This window comes from Neoarius graeffei, chromosome 8 (assembly GCF_027579695.1).
Source record: "Neoarius graeffei isolate fNeoGra1 chromosome 8, fNeoGra1.pri, whole genome shotgun sequence".
NCBI classification, from domain to species: Eukaryota; Metazoa; Chordata; class Actinopteri; order Siluriformes; family Ariidae; genus Neoarius; species Neoarius graeffei.
In genome coordinates, this window is record NC_083576.1 from 12,878,247 (window position 1) to 12,895,605 (window position 17,359).

The following is a 17,359-nucleotide window of genomic DNA, read 5'->3' on the forward strand; positions in this document are numbered from 1 at the left end:
TCCTTTTCGTGACGGGTCCTGCCCATGACCTCAGAGCATCATCTCGCCGTTTGCCTTCTGACTGATTAAACCCCAGAACCGAACCCAGCTCGCGGGTTAGAGGAGTCGGAACCGCACACTTTCCTCTGACTTCCCTGCAGCGGCTGGCCAATGAGCGCCACTCCTCCTCCTCCTCCTCCTCCTCCGTCCGCGTGCGTTCGGTAAGCGCGCGTGGAGGCGGGGAGGGTTGGAAACGGAGCGGGAGGGGGAAGAGGAGGAGAGGAGAGGAGAGGAGAGGAGGGGGGTATAGTATAGTATAGTATAGTATAGTGGAGTGGAGTGGAGTGGAGGAGTGGAGCAGCGCTGGGAGAGAGAGAGCGAGAGCGCGCGGCGGGTCGGAGTGCGGTTCCACGTGCGCTGCGCGGATGCTGAATCGTGGCTGTGTGAAGAACAACAACAACAACAACAACAACAGCAGCAGCTTTAAGGCTTTAGTCTGCAGGCATGTCCAATCCGGCTCACGACCCGTTCTACGCCTCTCCGTTCGGGCCCTTCTACCGGAGACACGCGCCGTACGCCGTGCAGCCCGAGTACCGGATCTATGAGCTGAATAAGCGGCTGCAGGCCCGGACTGAGGTGAGTTCTATGCGCGCTGCGTTCGCATCCCTCCCTCTGCGTCTGTATGTGTAGAAGGACGTTTGTTTGTTTGTTTGTTTGTTTGTTTGTTTCCTCTGAAAGTTGTCTGTGCGCGCGGCACACTAACACAGACAGATGTGCGTATGCGCGCGCGGCACACTAACACAGACAGATGTGCGTATGTGCGCGCGCGCCTGTGTGTGTGTGTGTGTATTTGTTTGTGTTTGTGTTTTCCCCTTTGCGGTTTCTCTCTTTGCACTTTCAGTTGCTCAGATGTTTTCTTCACTCTGTGAACCTTTTGCATGCACTTAAAAATAAAATGCAAAATGCACTCGAACCAGACCCCAACTCTACGTGATCAAGTTCATATCAGATGTTTCTTCCACTAATATGAATGAACTGGGAGGACTGGGATAAACCCACGTGTTGGTGTTACTCTGAGGAATGATCTCAGCACTAAAGGTGTATGAACTCCACATGTGCACACTGATCTTCTCACCTGCACTGCACACATCCCTGGCTCTCGGTTCTCGAAGCCTGTAGGACTGAAGTTCGCAGCCCGAAGTTGCAGACTTGTATCAATTCTCATCACTTATGAGACTGTAAACCCAGGATTAGGATTAACCAGAGCGTTTTAGATCTCGCACTCTAATCTGACTCATCCTCGTGGACCCTGTACATATAACATGTATGTAATAATGTATATATAGACTAGTTATAACATATAGAAGTTATATTTGTATGCACATGCAAAGAAACGCCGTCGAGCAAAGATGCCTTCAAAAACAAACGGAAAGTTTCGATGTTGAAAAACACAAATGAAATAAAAAGTCAATATTTCTTGCCATGCTTAAAAAAAAAAATAGTAGTCTCAGGTACAATGAGGGCAGGTTTATGAGGAAATGAGGTGTACTGAGCATCTTGCAGAACCAGACACGGTTCTTCTGGACACTCTGAGTGTCATAAAAAAAAAAAAAAGACGTTCGCACAGTTATGTGTATGTATATATATATATACACACACACAAATAAATGTACTGCTTGCTATTGAGCAAATACTATTCACAAAACTTTAACATCTCATCTCATGTCATTATCTGTAGCCACTTTATCCTGTTCTACAGGGTCGCAGGCAACCATTCACACTCACATTCACACCTACGGTCAATTTAGAGTCACCAGTTAACCTAACCTGCATGTCTTTGGACTGTGGGGGAAACCGGAGCACCCGGAGGAAACCCACACGGACACGGGGAGAACATGCAAACTCCACACAGAAAGGCCCTCGTCGGCCACGGGGCTCGAACCCGGACCTTCTTGCTGTGAGGCGACAGCGCTAACCACTACACCACCGTGCCGCCCCTAGCTTTAACATTAAAAGTGATATTTTTGTACACTGACACTAAGAGTTCACATCATACACACTTCATTTTTCACTGGACGCAATGCAAACCTTGTCCTTGTAACGACACAATGAGCAAAGAGTGAAAGAGCACACTCAGCTACGTTGTTTAGAGTTGCGGATGCATGTCGTGTCCGAGCTTATAGTTTCATTAAATTGTATATAAACATTGAACAAAAATATCATTTATACTTTTTTTTTTTAACAATCCCATGGACTTCTTGTAATTAAGCCACGGACCACAAGGGGTCCACGGACCCCTGATTGAGACGCGCTGGCCTAAGCAATGACACACAAAGACACACAAATGACTTTGTCATAATTGTACAGTTTCTGTTCATTCCTGTACAGTATGTCCATGTAGATACATACATTTAACAATTATTCACCGATATTCACTGAGCCTGAGGCGGGTAATCGTTTTAGTATAACTACACAGGTGATTATTTAAAAAAAAATCTTTCTTTCAAACTTCAAAAGCGTCATGCGAATGGAATAAAGGCATGGCGCAGACTTGTGTCACTTATCTACGCCGACTCACATAAAATACTTTGTTTTGAAATCGATAAAATAAATCACAATTCCAACTTCCCTTTGAATAGTTTTAGACCAAACTTCAATGCTTTTAGGAACAGCGTTTTCTTTTCATCATTTTGTAATTCTTCTTCACTTACAGTGAAAGCGATTGGCCGCCATTTTTGCCGAGCGGCTCGAGACGATTATTGAGAAATAGTCTGAATTTTTCAACCAATCAGTGCACGCGATTTCCTATAAACACCTCCTTATTTATACTCAACATACAAATATACATACGTACATACATACATGTAAAGTCTTCTGAACTCGTCTACGTAGACGAGTGGTGACAGAATATATACAGTTCCGTGCAAAGTCTTAAGCACCCTATTTTTTTATACAAACTTTGTTATAGATTTTCATCTGATGACTTATTGAGTGGGTGGCATGGTGGTGTAGCGGTTAGCGCTGTCGCCTCACAGCAAGAAGGTCCGGGTTCGAGCCCCGTGGCCGGCGAGGGCCTTTCTGTGCGGAGTTTGCATGTTCTCCCCGTGTCTGCGTGGGTTTCCTCCGGGTGCTCCGGTTTCCCCCACAGTCCAAAGACATGCAGGTTAGGTTAACTGGTGACTCTAAATTGACCGTAGGTGTGAATGTGAGTGTGAATGGTTGTCTGTGTCTATGTGTCAGCCCTGTGATGACCTGGCGACTTGTCCAGGGTGTACCCCGCCTTTCGCCCGTAGTCAGCTGGGATAGGCTCCAGCTTGCCTGCGACCCTGTAGAACAGGATAAAGCGGCTAGAGATGATGAGATGAGATGAGACAAAATTAAATGTTACAGAAAAAAAGTTTGTATCTGAGCAGCATATTACATAAGAGAGCACTTTTCAGATTAAAAAAGAAAACATAATGAAGGCTACTGGGTTTTGGTGCCAAATGAAGAAGCGAATGTGACAGTCAAAGTGTCCAGAAAAACTGGGGCTGGTTCTGGAAGATGTTCAGTAAAACCTACAGCTCATTTCCACATAAAACTGAGCATTTTTTTTTTTTAAAGCAAAGGGTCGTCTCACACCAAGTATTGACTTTGTTTCCTTTATTATGGGCTTACTGCTTGCTGTTTATAGTGTTTTTTTATGTTGAAACATTTAATTTCATTATTTTTCAATCCATTTTTTGGTCTACAGCGTTTCTTTACATGCACCGAATACTTTTGCATGGTACTGTACACTTTTCAGAATGAATCAAATTTGTGTTGTTTATTACAAATGGTCGTTCTAAAAAGTGTATCAGTTTCGACATCATTTCCATTTCATTCAGTGTTCCAAAGCTTAATGAGTGTCTGGATTCCTCTGTAAAAAAAAAAAAAAAAAAAAAACAGATCCAATTTGAATTTTCATACTGTTGCATTTTTAACATTTTAATTTGACTCACTCACTGGTATAATATATATCCTCGTGTTTCTGCCACGTAATGTTTCTGTTGCGGTTGCTATATTTGAGAACAAATTTCTAGAAAGATGCTAAAATGGCTCCCTTTGTAAACCAATAAACAACTGACGATGCTGTCAACATCAAGCTATGAACTACCATTTTGTCAGGTTTCGAAACTACCAGAAAACATAGCGTAGCCCAGGGCTTTTCAAAGTGTGGGGCGTGCCTCCCCTAGGGGGCGCCAGAGTTCTTCAGGGGGGCGCAACGTGAGGAAAAATAAACCCGAATAAGTTACTCTTGCGGACATTTAGCGAACTTCAGCTAGCCTTTACCAGAGACAAAATGGATCGATTTTTAGTACCTAAAGCTACAGTGAGTGAGGAGACAGAGTCTGGGCCAAGCAAAAAAAAGAAGGAAGTATGACCACGATTATTTAAAGTTTGGATTTTCATGGACTGGATCTGAAGATGCTCCACTGCCACAGTGTGTTGTCTGCCAAGAGGTGCTAGCTAACGATGCTATGAGATGTTTAAAATGTGTAAAACAAGATTTTTTTTAAAAAAAAGGACAGATGTTTAAAATGTGTAAAAAAGAGGTTTTAAAAAAGCACAGATGTTTGAAATGTGTAAAAAAAAGAGGTTTTAAAAAAGCACAGATGTTTAAAATGTGTAAAAAAAAGAGGTTTTAAAAAAGCACAGATGTTTAAAATGTGTAAAAAAGATGTTTTAAAAAGCACAGATGTTTAAAATGTGTAAAAAAGAGGTTTTAAAAAGCACAGATGTTTAAAATGTGTAAAAAAATGTTTTAAAAAGCACAGCTGTTTAAAATGAGTAAAAAAAGAGGTTTTAGAAAAGCACAGATGTTAACTGTGTAAAAAAGATGTTTTTAAAAAAGCTCATATGTTTAAAATGTGTAAAAGAAAAAAATAAAAATGTGTACAACCATTTTTTTAAGTACGAATGGAACATTAAGTATAGCAACAACAAAAATTGTAAGGGGGGGGCGCTGTTGTTTATTTGCTGTCTGAGGGGGGGGCTGACTCTCCCACACTTTGAAAACCCCTGGCGTAGCCATTTGTGTTTACATGAGCTATTCTTTGTTTGCAACCACGTGACCAAAACTGCTTGCGTCATTGACCGCCGCCATGTTGGAGGATATACAATATACAGTGGTGCTTGAAAGTTTGTGAACCCTTTAGAATTCTCTATATTTCTGCATAAATATGACCCAAAACATCATCAGATTTTCACACAAGTCCTAAAAGGAGATAAAGAGAACCCAGTTAAACAAATGAGACAAAAATATTATACTTAGTCATTTATTTATTCAGGAAAATGATCTAATATTACATACCTGTGAGTGGCAAAAGTATGTGAACCTTTGCTTTCAGTATCTGGTGTGACCCCCTTGTGCAGCAATAACTGCAACTAAACGTTTGCGGTAACTGTTGATCAGTCCTGCACACCGGCTTGGAGGAATTTTAGCCCGTTCCTCCGTACAGAACAGCTTCAACTCTGGGATGTTGGTGGGTTTCCTCACATGAACTGCTCGCTTCAGGTCCTTCCACAACATTTCAGTTGGATTAAGGTCAGGACTTTGACTTGGCCATTCCAAAACATTAACTTTATTCTTCTTTAACCATTCTTTGGTAGAACGACTTGTGTGCTTAGGGTCGTTGTCTCGCTGCATGACCCACCTTCTCTTGAGATTCAGTTCATGGACAGATGTCCTGACATTTTCCTTTAGAATTCGCTGGTATAATTCAGAATTCATTGTTCCATCAGTGATGGCAAGCCGTCCTGGCCCAGATGCAGCAAAACAGGCCCAAACCATGATACTACCACCACCATGTTTCACAGATGGGATAAAGTTCTTATGCTGGAATGCAGTGTTTTCCTTTCTCCAAACATAATGCTTCTCATTTAAACCAAAAAGTTCTATTTTGGTCTCATCCATCCACAAAACATTTTTCCAATAGCCTTCTGGCTTGTCCACGTGATCTTTAGCAAACTGCAGACGAGCAGCAATGTTCTTTTTGGAGAGCAGTGGCTTTCTTCTTGCAACCCTGCCATGCACACCATTGTTGTTCAGTGTTCTCCTGATGGTGGACTCATGAACATTAACATTAGCCAATGTGAGAGAGGCCTTCAGTTGCTTAGAAGTTACCCTGGGGTCCTTTGTGACCTCGCCGACTATTACACGCCTTGCTCTTGGAGTGATCTTTGTTGGTCGACCACTCCTGGGGAGGGTAACAATGGTCTTGAATTTCCTCCATTTGTACACAATCTGTCTGACTGTGGATTGGTGGAGTCCAAACTCTTTAGAGATGGTTTTGTAACCTTTTCCAGCCTGATGAGCATCAACAACACTTTTTCTGAGGTCCTCAGAAATCTCTTTTGTTCGTGCCATGATACACTTCCACAAACATGTGTTGTGAAGATCAGACTTTGATAGATCCCTGTTCTTTAAATAAAACAGGGTGCCCACTCACACCTGATTGTCATCCCATTGATTGAAAACACCTGACTCTAATTTCACTTTCAAATTAACTGCTAATCCTAGAGGTTCACATACTTTTGCCATTCACAGATATGTAATATTGGATCATTTTCCTTAATAAATAAGTGACCAAGTATAATATTTTTGTCTCATTTGTTTAACTGGGTTCTCTTTATCTCCTTTTAGGACTTGTGTGAAAATCTGATGATGTTTTCGGTCATATTTATGCAGAAATATAGAAAATTCTCAAGGGTTCGCAAACTTTCAAGCACCACTGTACATATATGCACAGTGGTAAGAGTACAGGCTGGAAGGGAAAGAGGAGTTACATTTAGAAGCTTGTAGTCATTTCTCAAATCTATTTTAAAAGCAATCATCTTGACTGCTTCAAAAGATAGATATCTAACACACTATATAACATATTTAGTTATAAAAGAGCACTCCCCGGGCGAGGAGGCTGCAGGATTTGAGGTAGTGGATTGATATGAATCTTGTTTGATTGACTCTGTGATAGTTTGGGAAGATTCTTCAACAATTGTGTGTTTCTTTCTGCGCTAGCATTTCGACCTACTGCTTTAGTACCATCTTTGATTTTGTTGTGGCCCATATTTTGTGTTGGAGCCCAGTCTGGATCTGTAAACTTGTAGAGATCAGCTGGTTTCCCGAATGGAAAGAAAAAAGCCAAATATCAAAAATTATACACAGCTCTTTTTAAAATGAAATAATCATAGCTTTGATTGTCGGATCACACACTCGATGATCACGGCTTTGTCTAGCCTGGGCCCGCCCATCCTAAGCGTGACGCAACACGAGGGCCTGTTGCGAGCTTAGTCTGGCCAGGCAGGCTATCTACAGCATTTCCAAGCTCCCGAAAAATCGGGAACCAATCAACTTTGAGCATCTCCAACGGCCCTGGGTAGAGGCGTGTTCAAGGCACTGACGTAGTAGAACTGTGACCGGAAGCCATAGATTGTTTACAGAATCTATGCCGGAAGCGCTTCATTCACATCACGAACATGGAGCAGCGGCAAGCCTTTAACACAGCGGTAGATGCTGTATTGAAAGCGTTCAACGAGAAGTTCTCATTGAAAACGGAGCAAAGAGCAGCCCTGGAGGTATTTATTGAAAGGAAGGACGTTTTCGCCTTGCTCCCGACCGGCTTCGCTAAGAGTTTAATCTACCAGTTAGCCCCGTTGCGTCACATACGTCAGAGGAAAGAGTGATGTGATTGGTTTAAGCTTCGTCACAGCCTTTTCTGGCTTTGACCAGTAGCAAACTGAGGCATTTCAGGGAGGCGGGTCAACCACGGGCTCTGGGAAACGGTTTGGCTTAATAGCTTGGCCAGACCAAATGCTCGGAGAGCTTTGAAGTCGCGTTAGCCAGGCTAGCTTTGTCACATTTGACAGCGGCAAGTTTCTGCACGACCAGGCTATTAAACTATCCAATATTTCTTATATATTGCGATCTCTCATTAATAATTAGTTCGTAGTACTTATCATTGATAAAATGTTCACTTCAGACTCGTGTGGTTTTTGCTTTTTCATCACTTAGATCATATTGGACAGCCATTGACGTCTACGCTCCCTCTGTGGACACCTCTCCTGTTTTTCCTCCTTGATTATTTATAATTGCTGGAATTCTAAAGAGTCCCCTTGTCTCGAATAGAGTTGTGCCCGCATCCAATTCCAACACAAAGAGTCAGCATAGCGAACAAACAAAAGGAATCCTTGAGCATAACAAGCTCTCGAGCGTATCTTCGACAGTAAACGTGCACCGTGTGAGTTTGTGTATATCCTCCAACATGGCCGACTTCCGGTTCGAAGCCTCATGCAGAATTCGCTGTGACGAAGAATAGAGAGAAATCCTCAAAGGATTTCAGAGCAAAGACAAGACTAAAGCTGGGCATACACTGTGCGATTTTTTCAATCGCGATATTCAGCTGCTGCTCACACTGTACGAGTGACTTGCAGGGGTAAACAGCACGCAGCTTACGATTCCTGTTCTCACACTATACGATCCGATGCTCGGATGCGATCTGACTGCTCACACTGTACTTCCATACACGACTCGTCGGATTCTTGTATCCGGAACTGCAACGTGAAAAAGAAGAAGAAGAGACCGGAAGTCTCTGTTTCCTCTTCCGTATCTGTGTTCGCGCATGTGTAGTGTGACAGGTTGAGGTAAATCGGCTCGTGACACTGCTTCAACAGCGCGATAGCCTCACGATGGGCAACCAGGATTTCAAACAGGTTTGATTTTCATCCGATCAATCGGGAGGAGGTCGTGAGGTGTTAATCACGTGTCGTTACCCCATGTACAGTGATGCTTGAAAGTTTGTGAACCCTTTAGAATTTTCTATATTTCTGCATAAATATGACCTAAAACATCATCAGATTTTCACACAAGTCCTAAAAGTAGATAAAGAGAACCCAGTTAAACAAATGAAACAAAAAATTATACTTGCTCATTTATTTATTGAGGAAAATGATCCAATATTACAAATCTGTGAGTGGCAAAAGTATGTGAACCTCTAGGATTAGCAGTTAATTTGAAGGTGAAATTAGAGTCAGGTGTTTTCAATCAATGGGATGACAATCAGGTGTGAGTGGGCACCCTGTTTAATTTAAAGAACAGGGATCTATCAAAGTCTGATCTTCACAACACATGTTTGTGGAAGTGTATCATGGCACAAACAAAGGAGATTTCTGAGGACCTTAGAAAAAGCGTTGTTGATGCTCATCAGGCTGGAAAAGGTTACAAAACCATCTCTAAAGAGTTTGGACTCCACCAATCCACAGTCAGACAGATTGTGTACAAATGGAGGAAATTCAAGACCATTGTTACCCTCCCCAGGAGTGGTCGACCAACAAAGAGCACTCCAAGAGCAAGGCGTGTAATAGTCGGCGAGGTCACAAAGGACCCTAGGGTAACTTCTAAGCAACTGAAGGCCTCTCTCACATTGGCTAATGTTAATGTTCATGAGTCCACCATCAGGAGAACACTGAACAACAATGGTGTGCATGGCAGGGTTGCAAGAAGAAAGCCACTGCTCTCCAAAAAGAACATTGCTGCTCGTCTGCAGTTTGCTAAAGATCACGTGGACAAGCCAGAAGGCTATTGGAAAAATGTTTTGTGGACGGATGAGACCAAAATAGAACTTTTTGGTTTAAATGAGAAGCATTATGTTGGGAGAAAGGAAAACACTGCATTCCAGCATAAGAACCTCATCCCATCTGTGAAACATGGTGGTGGTAGTATCATGGTTTGGGCCTGTTTTGCTGCATCTGGGCCAGGACGGCTTGCCATCATTGATGGAACAATGAATTCTGAATTATAGCAGCGAATTCTAAAGGAAAATGTCAGGACATCTGTCCATGAACTGAATCTCAAGAGAAGGTGGGTCATGCAGCAAGACAACGACCCTAAGCACACAAGTCGTTCTACCAAAGAATGGTTAAAGAAGAATAAAGTTAATGTTTTGGAATGGCCAAGTCAAAGTCCTGACCTTAATCCAATGGAAATGTTGTGGAAGGACCTGAAGCGAGCAGTTCATGTGAGGAAACCCACCAACATCCCAGAGTTGAAGCTGTTCTGTACGGAGGAACGGGCTAAAATTCCTCCAAGCCGGTGTGCAGGACTGATCAACAGTTACCGGAAATGTTTAGTTGCAGTTATTGCTGCACAAGGGGGTCACACCAGATACTGAAAGCAAAGGTTCACATAATTTTGCCACTCACAGGTATGTAATATTGGATCATTTTCCTCAATAAATAAATGACCAAGTATAATTTTTTTGTCTCATTTGTTTAACTGGGTTCTCTTTATCTACTTTTAGGACTTGTGTGAAAATCTGATGATGTTTTAGGTCATATTTATGCAGAAATATAGAAAATTCTAAAGGGTTCACAAACTTTCAAGCACCACTGTATACTGCACGATCCGAGACGCACGATTGAGCCAAAACTCGGCCCGATCTCCAAAATAGTCGCACGAGTGAAAATCATGTCAAAATCGGGCACAGTGTATGCCCAGCATAAGTCACCTCCAGGTGAGGGAAAGGATCATCATGAGGTGAAATAGTGATAAAATATTTCGCTAACTTTGGTTAATGTTGTCAATATTGCTGTATTTACAAATACAAAGCTAGCTTGCTAACATGACAGAAACAGTCAGTTGTGTCAGCTGCACTCACTGCTTGCTTGTTAAGCTTGTTTTACAGAAAAAGGATCGTGGAAAAAAAATGTTGGCTATCACGTGTCTCTGCTTTGCATTCAAACAGTGACCTTTTTCGATGTTACTAAATAAATCTTTCATTTATGAAACTGAGAAGAACAAGCGCTCTATCCTCCTCCTCCTCGCTGTTGCTCTCTCTCTCTCTCTCTCTCACACACACACACACACACACACACACACACACACACACACACACGTTATTACTTTAACTTTGCACAATGTGAAGGTCACATACTTGTTTTATAATCTGTATTGTACTTCGAGCAAGTGACTCCCCCCCCCCCCCCCCCCTTTTTTTTTTATCCTGAGACTTTCGAGCAGCACAACTCACCATGACTCGATCAGGATAGAAAGTTCGGAAGGTTAATATTCGAGTCCTAGACTTTTCTTATAATCAAAGGAATCAGACAGACTGTAATCAGGTAGTCGGAAGAATTTCTTCAAGAGAGTCGGATAGCTTCACGAGGAAGGAACGGCTCCACCAGTTTTTAATTGTAATAATTAAACATGATTAACTTGACAAATATTTCCTGAAATACATTTTTAACCTTGGGTTTATTGTCATCGTGTACTTTTCCTTGCTTCTTTGCCCACATTTCTCACAGCACAACTCCGCTTGGCTGAATACCAGAAAAGACAATGAGGCAAAAAACATCGAGTGTCATATGTATGAATTGATTTATTCGTCATATTAGTTCATTGCAACTCTTGATATTCTGTCTTAGAGAAAAACCTCTTGCTTGTCACGGGTCTTTTATGCCTTTAGTTACCTGAGAAAGTGAATGTCATGTACCATTAAACCTCGTACATGATCAAACTCTTTGTCTGATCAGCTCCACACCCCATTTTTGTGCTTCCTGAAATGCTAAACAGCTGCGTGTGGACGCTGTGCTGTGTGATAGCCGCAGCCCGGCTGTTCGACAGAGACGCAAGCATGTGTAACTTTAAGGAGACGTGGGCCGCGTTGCCAAGATGCAATGCCACAACGTCATGCATAATGCACGAGCCGTGGCCTAAGCCCTTGCACACTTCCACTTCCAAGGCGGCACTTAGCCAAGCAGGCGATCGTAAACAAATGCGCAATCTGTCATTCTAATCTTCTCCAGGTTGCCGTCTTATCGTACCAGCTATCCTTCAGATTACATCTTCTTGTATGGACGATCTCGATAAGATGCTACACTGAAGCCTGACTCGGAATAAATGCACTGCTCTGCTGTACAGATACAAAACTATCACTTTAAAAAACGACCAACTTGTGCAATTTACAGCGTTTAGAGCAGGAAAGAACATGTCCGTCTACTTTCAGAGGAAAAGTATGCAAGTGTAGCAGATTGTTTCATGTATCAATGCTAACAAATGACGTCAGGTACAGGACAGAAATCTGTTCAAACTTGTTCACTCATCATGACAGGTCCCTGGTTTGGCTTATTATTCTAATTATAGTTGCAATTACCTGATGATGTTGTTAATATGATGCTAAAAATCATGTAACGCAGAAATGAGTGATAAAATGATAAATTGGAATGTGTTATCTCAGAAAAGAAGTGCGCTGTGTCAGAAATTAAACCTTCCTGTCCCAGAAAACTTTACTTACTTTGGTAGTATCATGAGTAATGATGGAGGAATAAAGCCTGAACTGTTCTCAGATCCCTTAACAACCTATGGAAATCGTCATCACAGTATAGCAAAAAGACCAAACCGAAACTGTACCAAAGCTGCGTTCGATCAACTCTTTTGTATGGCTCCGAATGCTGGAGGATGACAGAGAAAGACCTTTATAAACGATCAACATTCCATACAAAACATCTCAGGAGAATATTAAGAGCCTTTGGCCAAGAACCATCTCCAATGAAGACCTGTTCTACCAATCCAACCAAGAGAGCATGGGTACCATCTTGATAAGAAGATGCTGGAAGTGGGTTGGTCATGTCATTCAAAGAGAAGACATGATCAAAACAGCACTTGATTGGACGCCAGAAGGAAAGCGCAAGCAGTGATGTAGTCGAGTCACTAAACCTCGAGTCCGAGTCCAGTCTTGAGTCCCCAGTGTTCAAGTCCAAGTCATTAAAGAAAATTTCAAGTCGAGTCCACTATAGAGATCTTGCAGTCACGTGACCGGAAAGTACACAACCCCCATCTTGTCGGTCAAAACACCGCTGAATACTGCTGCACTCGTGTACAGAATGGATCAATTTCAACTGACGGACTACATGGCTCATTTTTCTAATGAACAGATAACTAGATATATGTCTAAAATAAACGATCTACAGATTTGTGACCCTTATGGCTTACCAGACGGAGTTTTCACGACCGGATTTTGAACTGCCAGCGGAATACCCGGACGTGTATAATTACCTCATCAACTTTCCCTCGCTGTTCAGTGGTGAAGCACTGCGTGCTTATAAATCTCTAGACAGTTTTCTTTACAGAAATTCAGGATTTGTCAGCGACTCAGATGTGGCATCTTGTAAACAAGAAAATAATCCTCATTGGATGGGTAAGTCACTTAAGTATTGAGTATAGCACTGACCAGCCGATTATAGAATAGAATAAGGTAATTCCAAATCGTCCGTGTTGTTTACATGGATCTGGCGTTGGAGAGGTAGAGGCTTGGCAGTGGAGGTTTGAGTAGCTGTTTTCTGAGCTTAGTCAACAGGCCGGCTCTGCCTGTAGCCTCGCTTTTGCTTCGGATCCCGGCGCCGCCTCCTTCGCTTTGCTTCCGATAACAATCCACGGAGACCCCACTGGCCTCGCCGTCTCGTCCGGAATGTTTTTTTTTTTTTTCTCGTCCGGAATGTTGTGCATGCGATGGAAATCGCTACAAACCGTCATTTTCTGCTGGAAACCAATGTCCAGTAAGTCCATACGGTTGTAGTGGATATTGAAGTCCGGTACAGACGAACAACACGCAAAAATACACACAAAAAACATAAAAAACGTGTACAGGTAGGGAGAGCTTGTAGCCGCAGCCGTTGTAGTAGGATTGTATATAGTAGGGTTTTCCAGAAGAAAAGGTAGAAGTAAAAGCAGAAGTAGAACCAGAAGTAGAAGTAGAAGGCGGAATATGGCGTTTGACCGACACGATGGCGTCCGTCACAATCTGGATCGGCTGTGACGTCACATGCAAGTGCTCCATTGATCCGAGTCGAGTCCGAGAACAAGACTCCAACTGCACCATTTGACGGTGGCTGTTGCTGCCTTTATGTGAAACCGTCTCTGCTACTGTGTTGGACTAACGTTACTGCTCGATTGCCCCATTTTAGTTAATAGGCTACAGATAAAAAGCTTGTTGATTGCTCAGCAAGCCCCGCCCACTATCAACAGGGCAAATAACATGAGAGAAGGTTAACACTAGCTAGTTCATCGCTCAGCAAGCAAGCTCCACTATCAAGAGGGCAATGAACATAGCGTGTCACTTCCTTCTCTGGGTGGAGTCTTGCTAAATGACGATTGAAGTTTGAGGTTGTCTCCGTCATCTCATCGATAGTTCTTCTACATATGGAACACGTAGCAGAGCATTTTTTCCCAACGCACGAGAAGTCTGTATAAGCAAAGCGGACAATCCTAGCGGCGTTCTCTCCAGGCATTTTAGCGCCGTTAACGTTAGTTTGTTCCTGAACATGACGTATGAACAGGTGAGTGTGCATTCTCTTGCGCAAAATTAGTACAAAAATTAATGTAGATATACATATTTTATGCCAAATTATTATGGCATGTTACAAAAAATGAAGAAAAATTCCAAGTCCTCGTTTCCAATTTATGAGTCCGAGTGCACGAGTCCAAGTCCGAGTCATCAGTGCTCAAGTCCAAGTCAAGTCACGAGTCCTTAAAATTAGGGCACGAGTCAGACTCGAGTACTACAAGCCTGAGCGCAAACATGGAAGACCCAAAAATACATGGAGACAGACAGTAGAAGGAGAGCTGCAGAAGTTGGACATACTTGGGGAACGATTGAAAAGCTGGCTAAAGATCGCCAGAGATGGAGAACCTTTGTTGCTGCTCTACATGTCGATGGCATAACGGGCAGGAAGTAATTTTATGCAACAGCAAGTTGGAAAAGCAAGCAATTTATGAAAAAGGATTATAATTTTTATTAGCTCATCCAGCCGTACGCCAGGCCGGATAAGCTTATGCGATCACATGTCGTCCGTCGTCGTCCGTCCACAATTTATAAAAATTGCTACTCCTCCTATAGGATAGATTAGATTTCAGCAAAACTCACATCCAGTGTTCCCCAGGTCGGTGTGCATAAAAGTTGTCAAGATGGTGGCGCTACCTGTCATATTTACAATTTTATGGGTGTCTGAAATTTTTGAGTGACTCATCACATTAAACGCTATTCTTCATAAACTGCTGGGATGTTTTCACTGAAACTCACCCAGAAGACTAGCCTAGTAAACTAGACCCACCCGCCTAGCGGCCAAAAATATTTTTGCCTACGAGTGGGTCTAGCCTCGCACCATATAAACAAAACACCCTGGGCATCAAATCGTGCCCGCCAATCACAACACAAGGTTTTTGTTTGGATTCTTTGGGCGGGCTTTTGCAGGATTGACGACAAGGCTGCGCGACGCTGGAGAAAGCACAGCAGGAAACATGGCTACGGCTAGTGAACAGCGCTTGTTTGACTCCGCTTTGGAATCAGTTTTAGAAGAATTAGACTTGGAGTTTTTGTTGAAACATGAGCAGGAAGAGGCTCTCCGCTCATTCCTTTTCAAGAAGGACGTTTTCGCTGTTTTGCCGACCGGCTATGGCAAAAGTCTGATCTACCAGCTGGCTCCGCTGGTAGCCAAAAGGATGGGGCTAGTTTGTGCAGTACGAAGAATTAATAAACAGCTTTGAAACATTACTTTTTGATTGTTTCTTATTTTCCCGTTATTTTAAATTTAAGGGAAATTATTTCACCAAACACCACTAAATAAAAACTCTCAAACAGTTTAAGCAAACCCTTGAAAAACACTTGAAAAAAAAAAGTGTATGTTAAGTATGTGGTACAGACTCCAAACTTGTGGTCATTATCTCCAAACTTCTTAATATCTAGAACCTGTTTATTAATTAATACGCATTTTGAAAAATTATTTATTTCAAGGCCTCCCCCACTGCTTTCTGTCGCTCTGACTACGTCACAGTCACTGTTGCGCTGATTGGTCAGAGCGTTGGCCTATACGCACAGAGACAGTTTGAAAGACAGCGGGTTGTTCCTCCCACACCCTTCGGAAATGTCTGCGAGCGAGGCCAGACTAAATATTCACATTTAGTCTGGCTTGCCAGGCTACCAGAAGACTCTATTCCAACAAGAATTGTTCACCAGGTGGCGCCACCTACCATGAATGAGGCTACAGAGGGGTCACGTGCAATTTCTCGAAAATCGCTACTCCTCCTACAGGAGTGATCAGATTTTGATCAAACTCATATGGAACGTTCCCCAGGTTGGCTTGTATAAAAGTTGTCAAGATGGTGGCGCCACCTGTCATATTTAACATTTTATGGGCGTTTGAAAATTTTGGGTGGCTCGTCACATTAAACACTACTGTTCGTAAACTGCGAGGACGTTTTCACTGAAACTCACCCAGAAGACTCTAAAGTCATTTTCCAAAAAGAATTGTTCACCAGGTGGCGCCACCTGCCATGGCTGCGGCGACACAGGGGTCATATACAATTTCACAAAAATCGCTACTCCTCCTACAGGATTGATCGGATTTCAAACTCACACAACAACAGTGGCTGGTATGAGCTACAGTATCAGTGAGGCTTTTTTTTTTTATCCATTTGCAGCTGGAATGTCTGGAAAAACAAGTCCTTTCCTTAGAGCAGCTATACAGATTCGTTCGGTCAAATGTCTTATATGTCTCTCAAAGTTAATAAAAAAATCATGAATGCGCAAATTTCTCAAGACTTTCCCATACTGGAAAACATTTTAACACAAGAGACTCCTTCCAAAAATAAGAAATAAAATAAGCTTCTCAGAGAAAATGTCACCGTATCAACAACTACACATTTCCATTGAAATCCATTCTACACGCTCAGAAAATAAAGTATATTATTGTACCCTTAGCAGTACAACGGCTTGTCACTGGGACACGACCCTCTGGCGGCACGGTGGTGTAGTGGTTAGCATGGTTGCCTCACAGCAAGAAGGTTCTGGGTTCGAACCCAGCGGCCGGCAAGGGCCTTTCTGTGTGGAGTTTCTTGCATGTTGTCTGTGTGGGTTTCCTCCGGGTGCTACGGTTTCCCCCACAGTCCAAAGACGTGGTGAGGTTAATATGGGACAGCCTTGGGCTGAGGTGCCCTTGAGCATGTGTATGTTCACTGCTTCAGATGGGTTAAATGCAGAGAGGAAATTTCACAAGTGTGTGATGAATAAAGCTGTGCTTTCTTTCTTTTTCTCTAAGGTAGTTATTTGTACCCTTGGGACCATATAGTTCCTTTTTGGCCCTAATAAGGTACACATAGTTACCTTGAGGTCTAATAATGAGCCCTAGGGGGTACATTAGTGTCGACTGTACCTTGGGGGATAGAAATGGACTCCTAGTGTACCCCCATTTCTGACAGTGTAGAGAAATGATAATGTGTTATAAATGATAACGAGCGCATTAATATGAAAAGTTTTCCATCTCATAAAGGGTTCCGAGTAGAACCCGTTTACCAAAGAAACCTTAATTATCCATG

General features: G+C 42.6%; 1 protein-coding gene across 3 annotated transcripts in view; it reads left to right on the plus strand.

Moving 5' to 3' along the window:
* The first annotated feature begins 291 nt into the window (after window positions 1-291).
* The window catches only part of ldb2a (LIM domain binding 2a), a 194,553-nt gene continuing 177,485 nt past the window's right edge, over window positions 292-17,359 (plus strand). For all 3 annotated transcript variants that reach the window (XM_060927293.1, XM_060927295.1, XM_060927294.1), the window contains exon 1: window positions 292-615. In XM_060927293.1, the coding sequence (XP_060783276.1) occupies window positions 484-615 (132 nt within the window). In that variant the 5' untranslated portion in view covers window positions 292-483. The remainder of the gene's footprint in view (window positions 616-17,359) is intronic.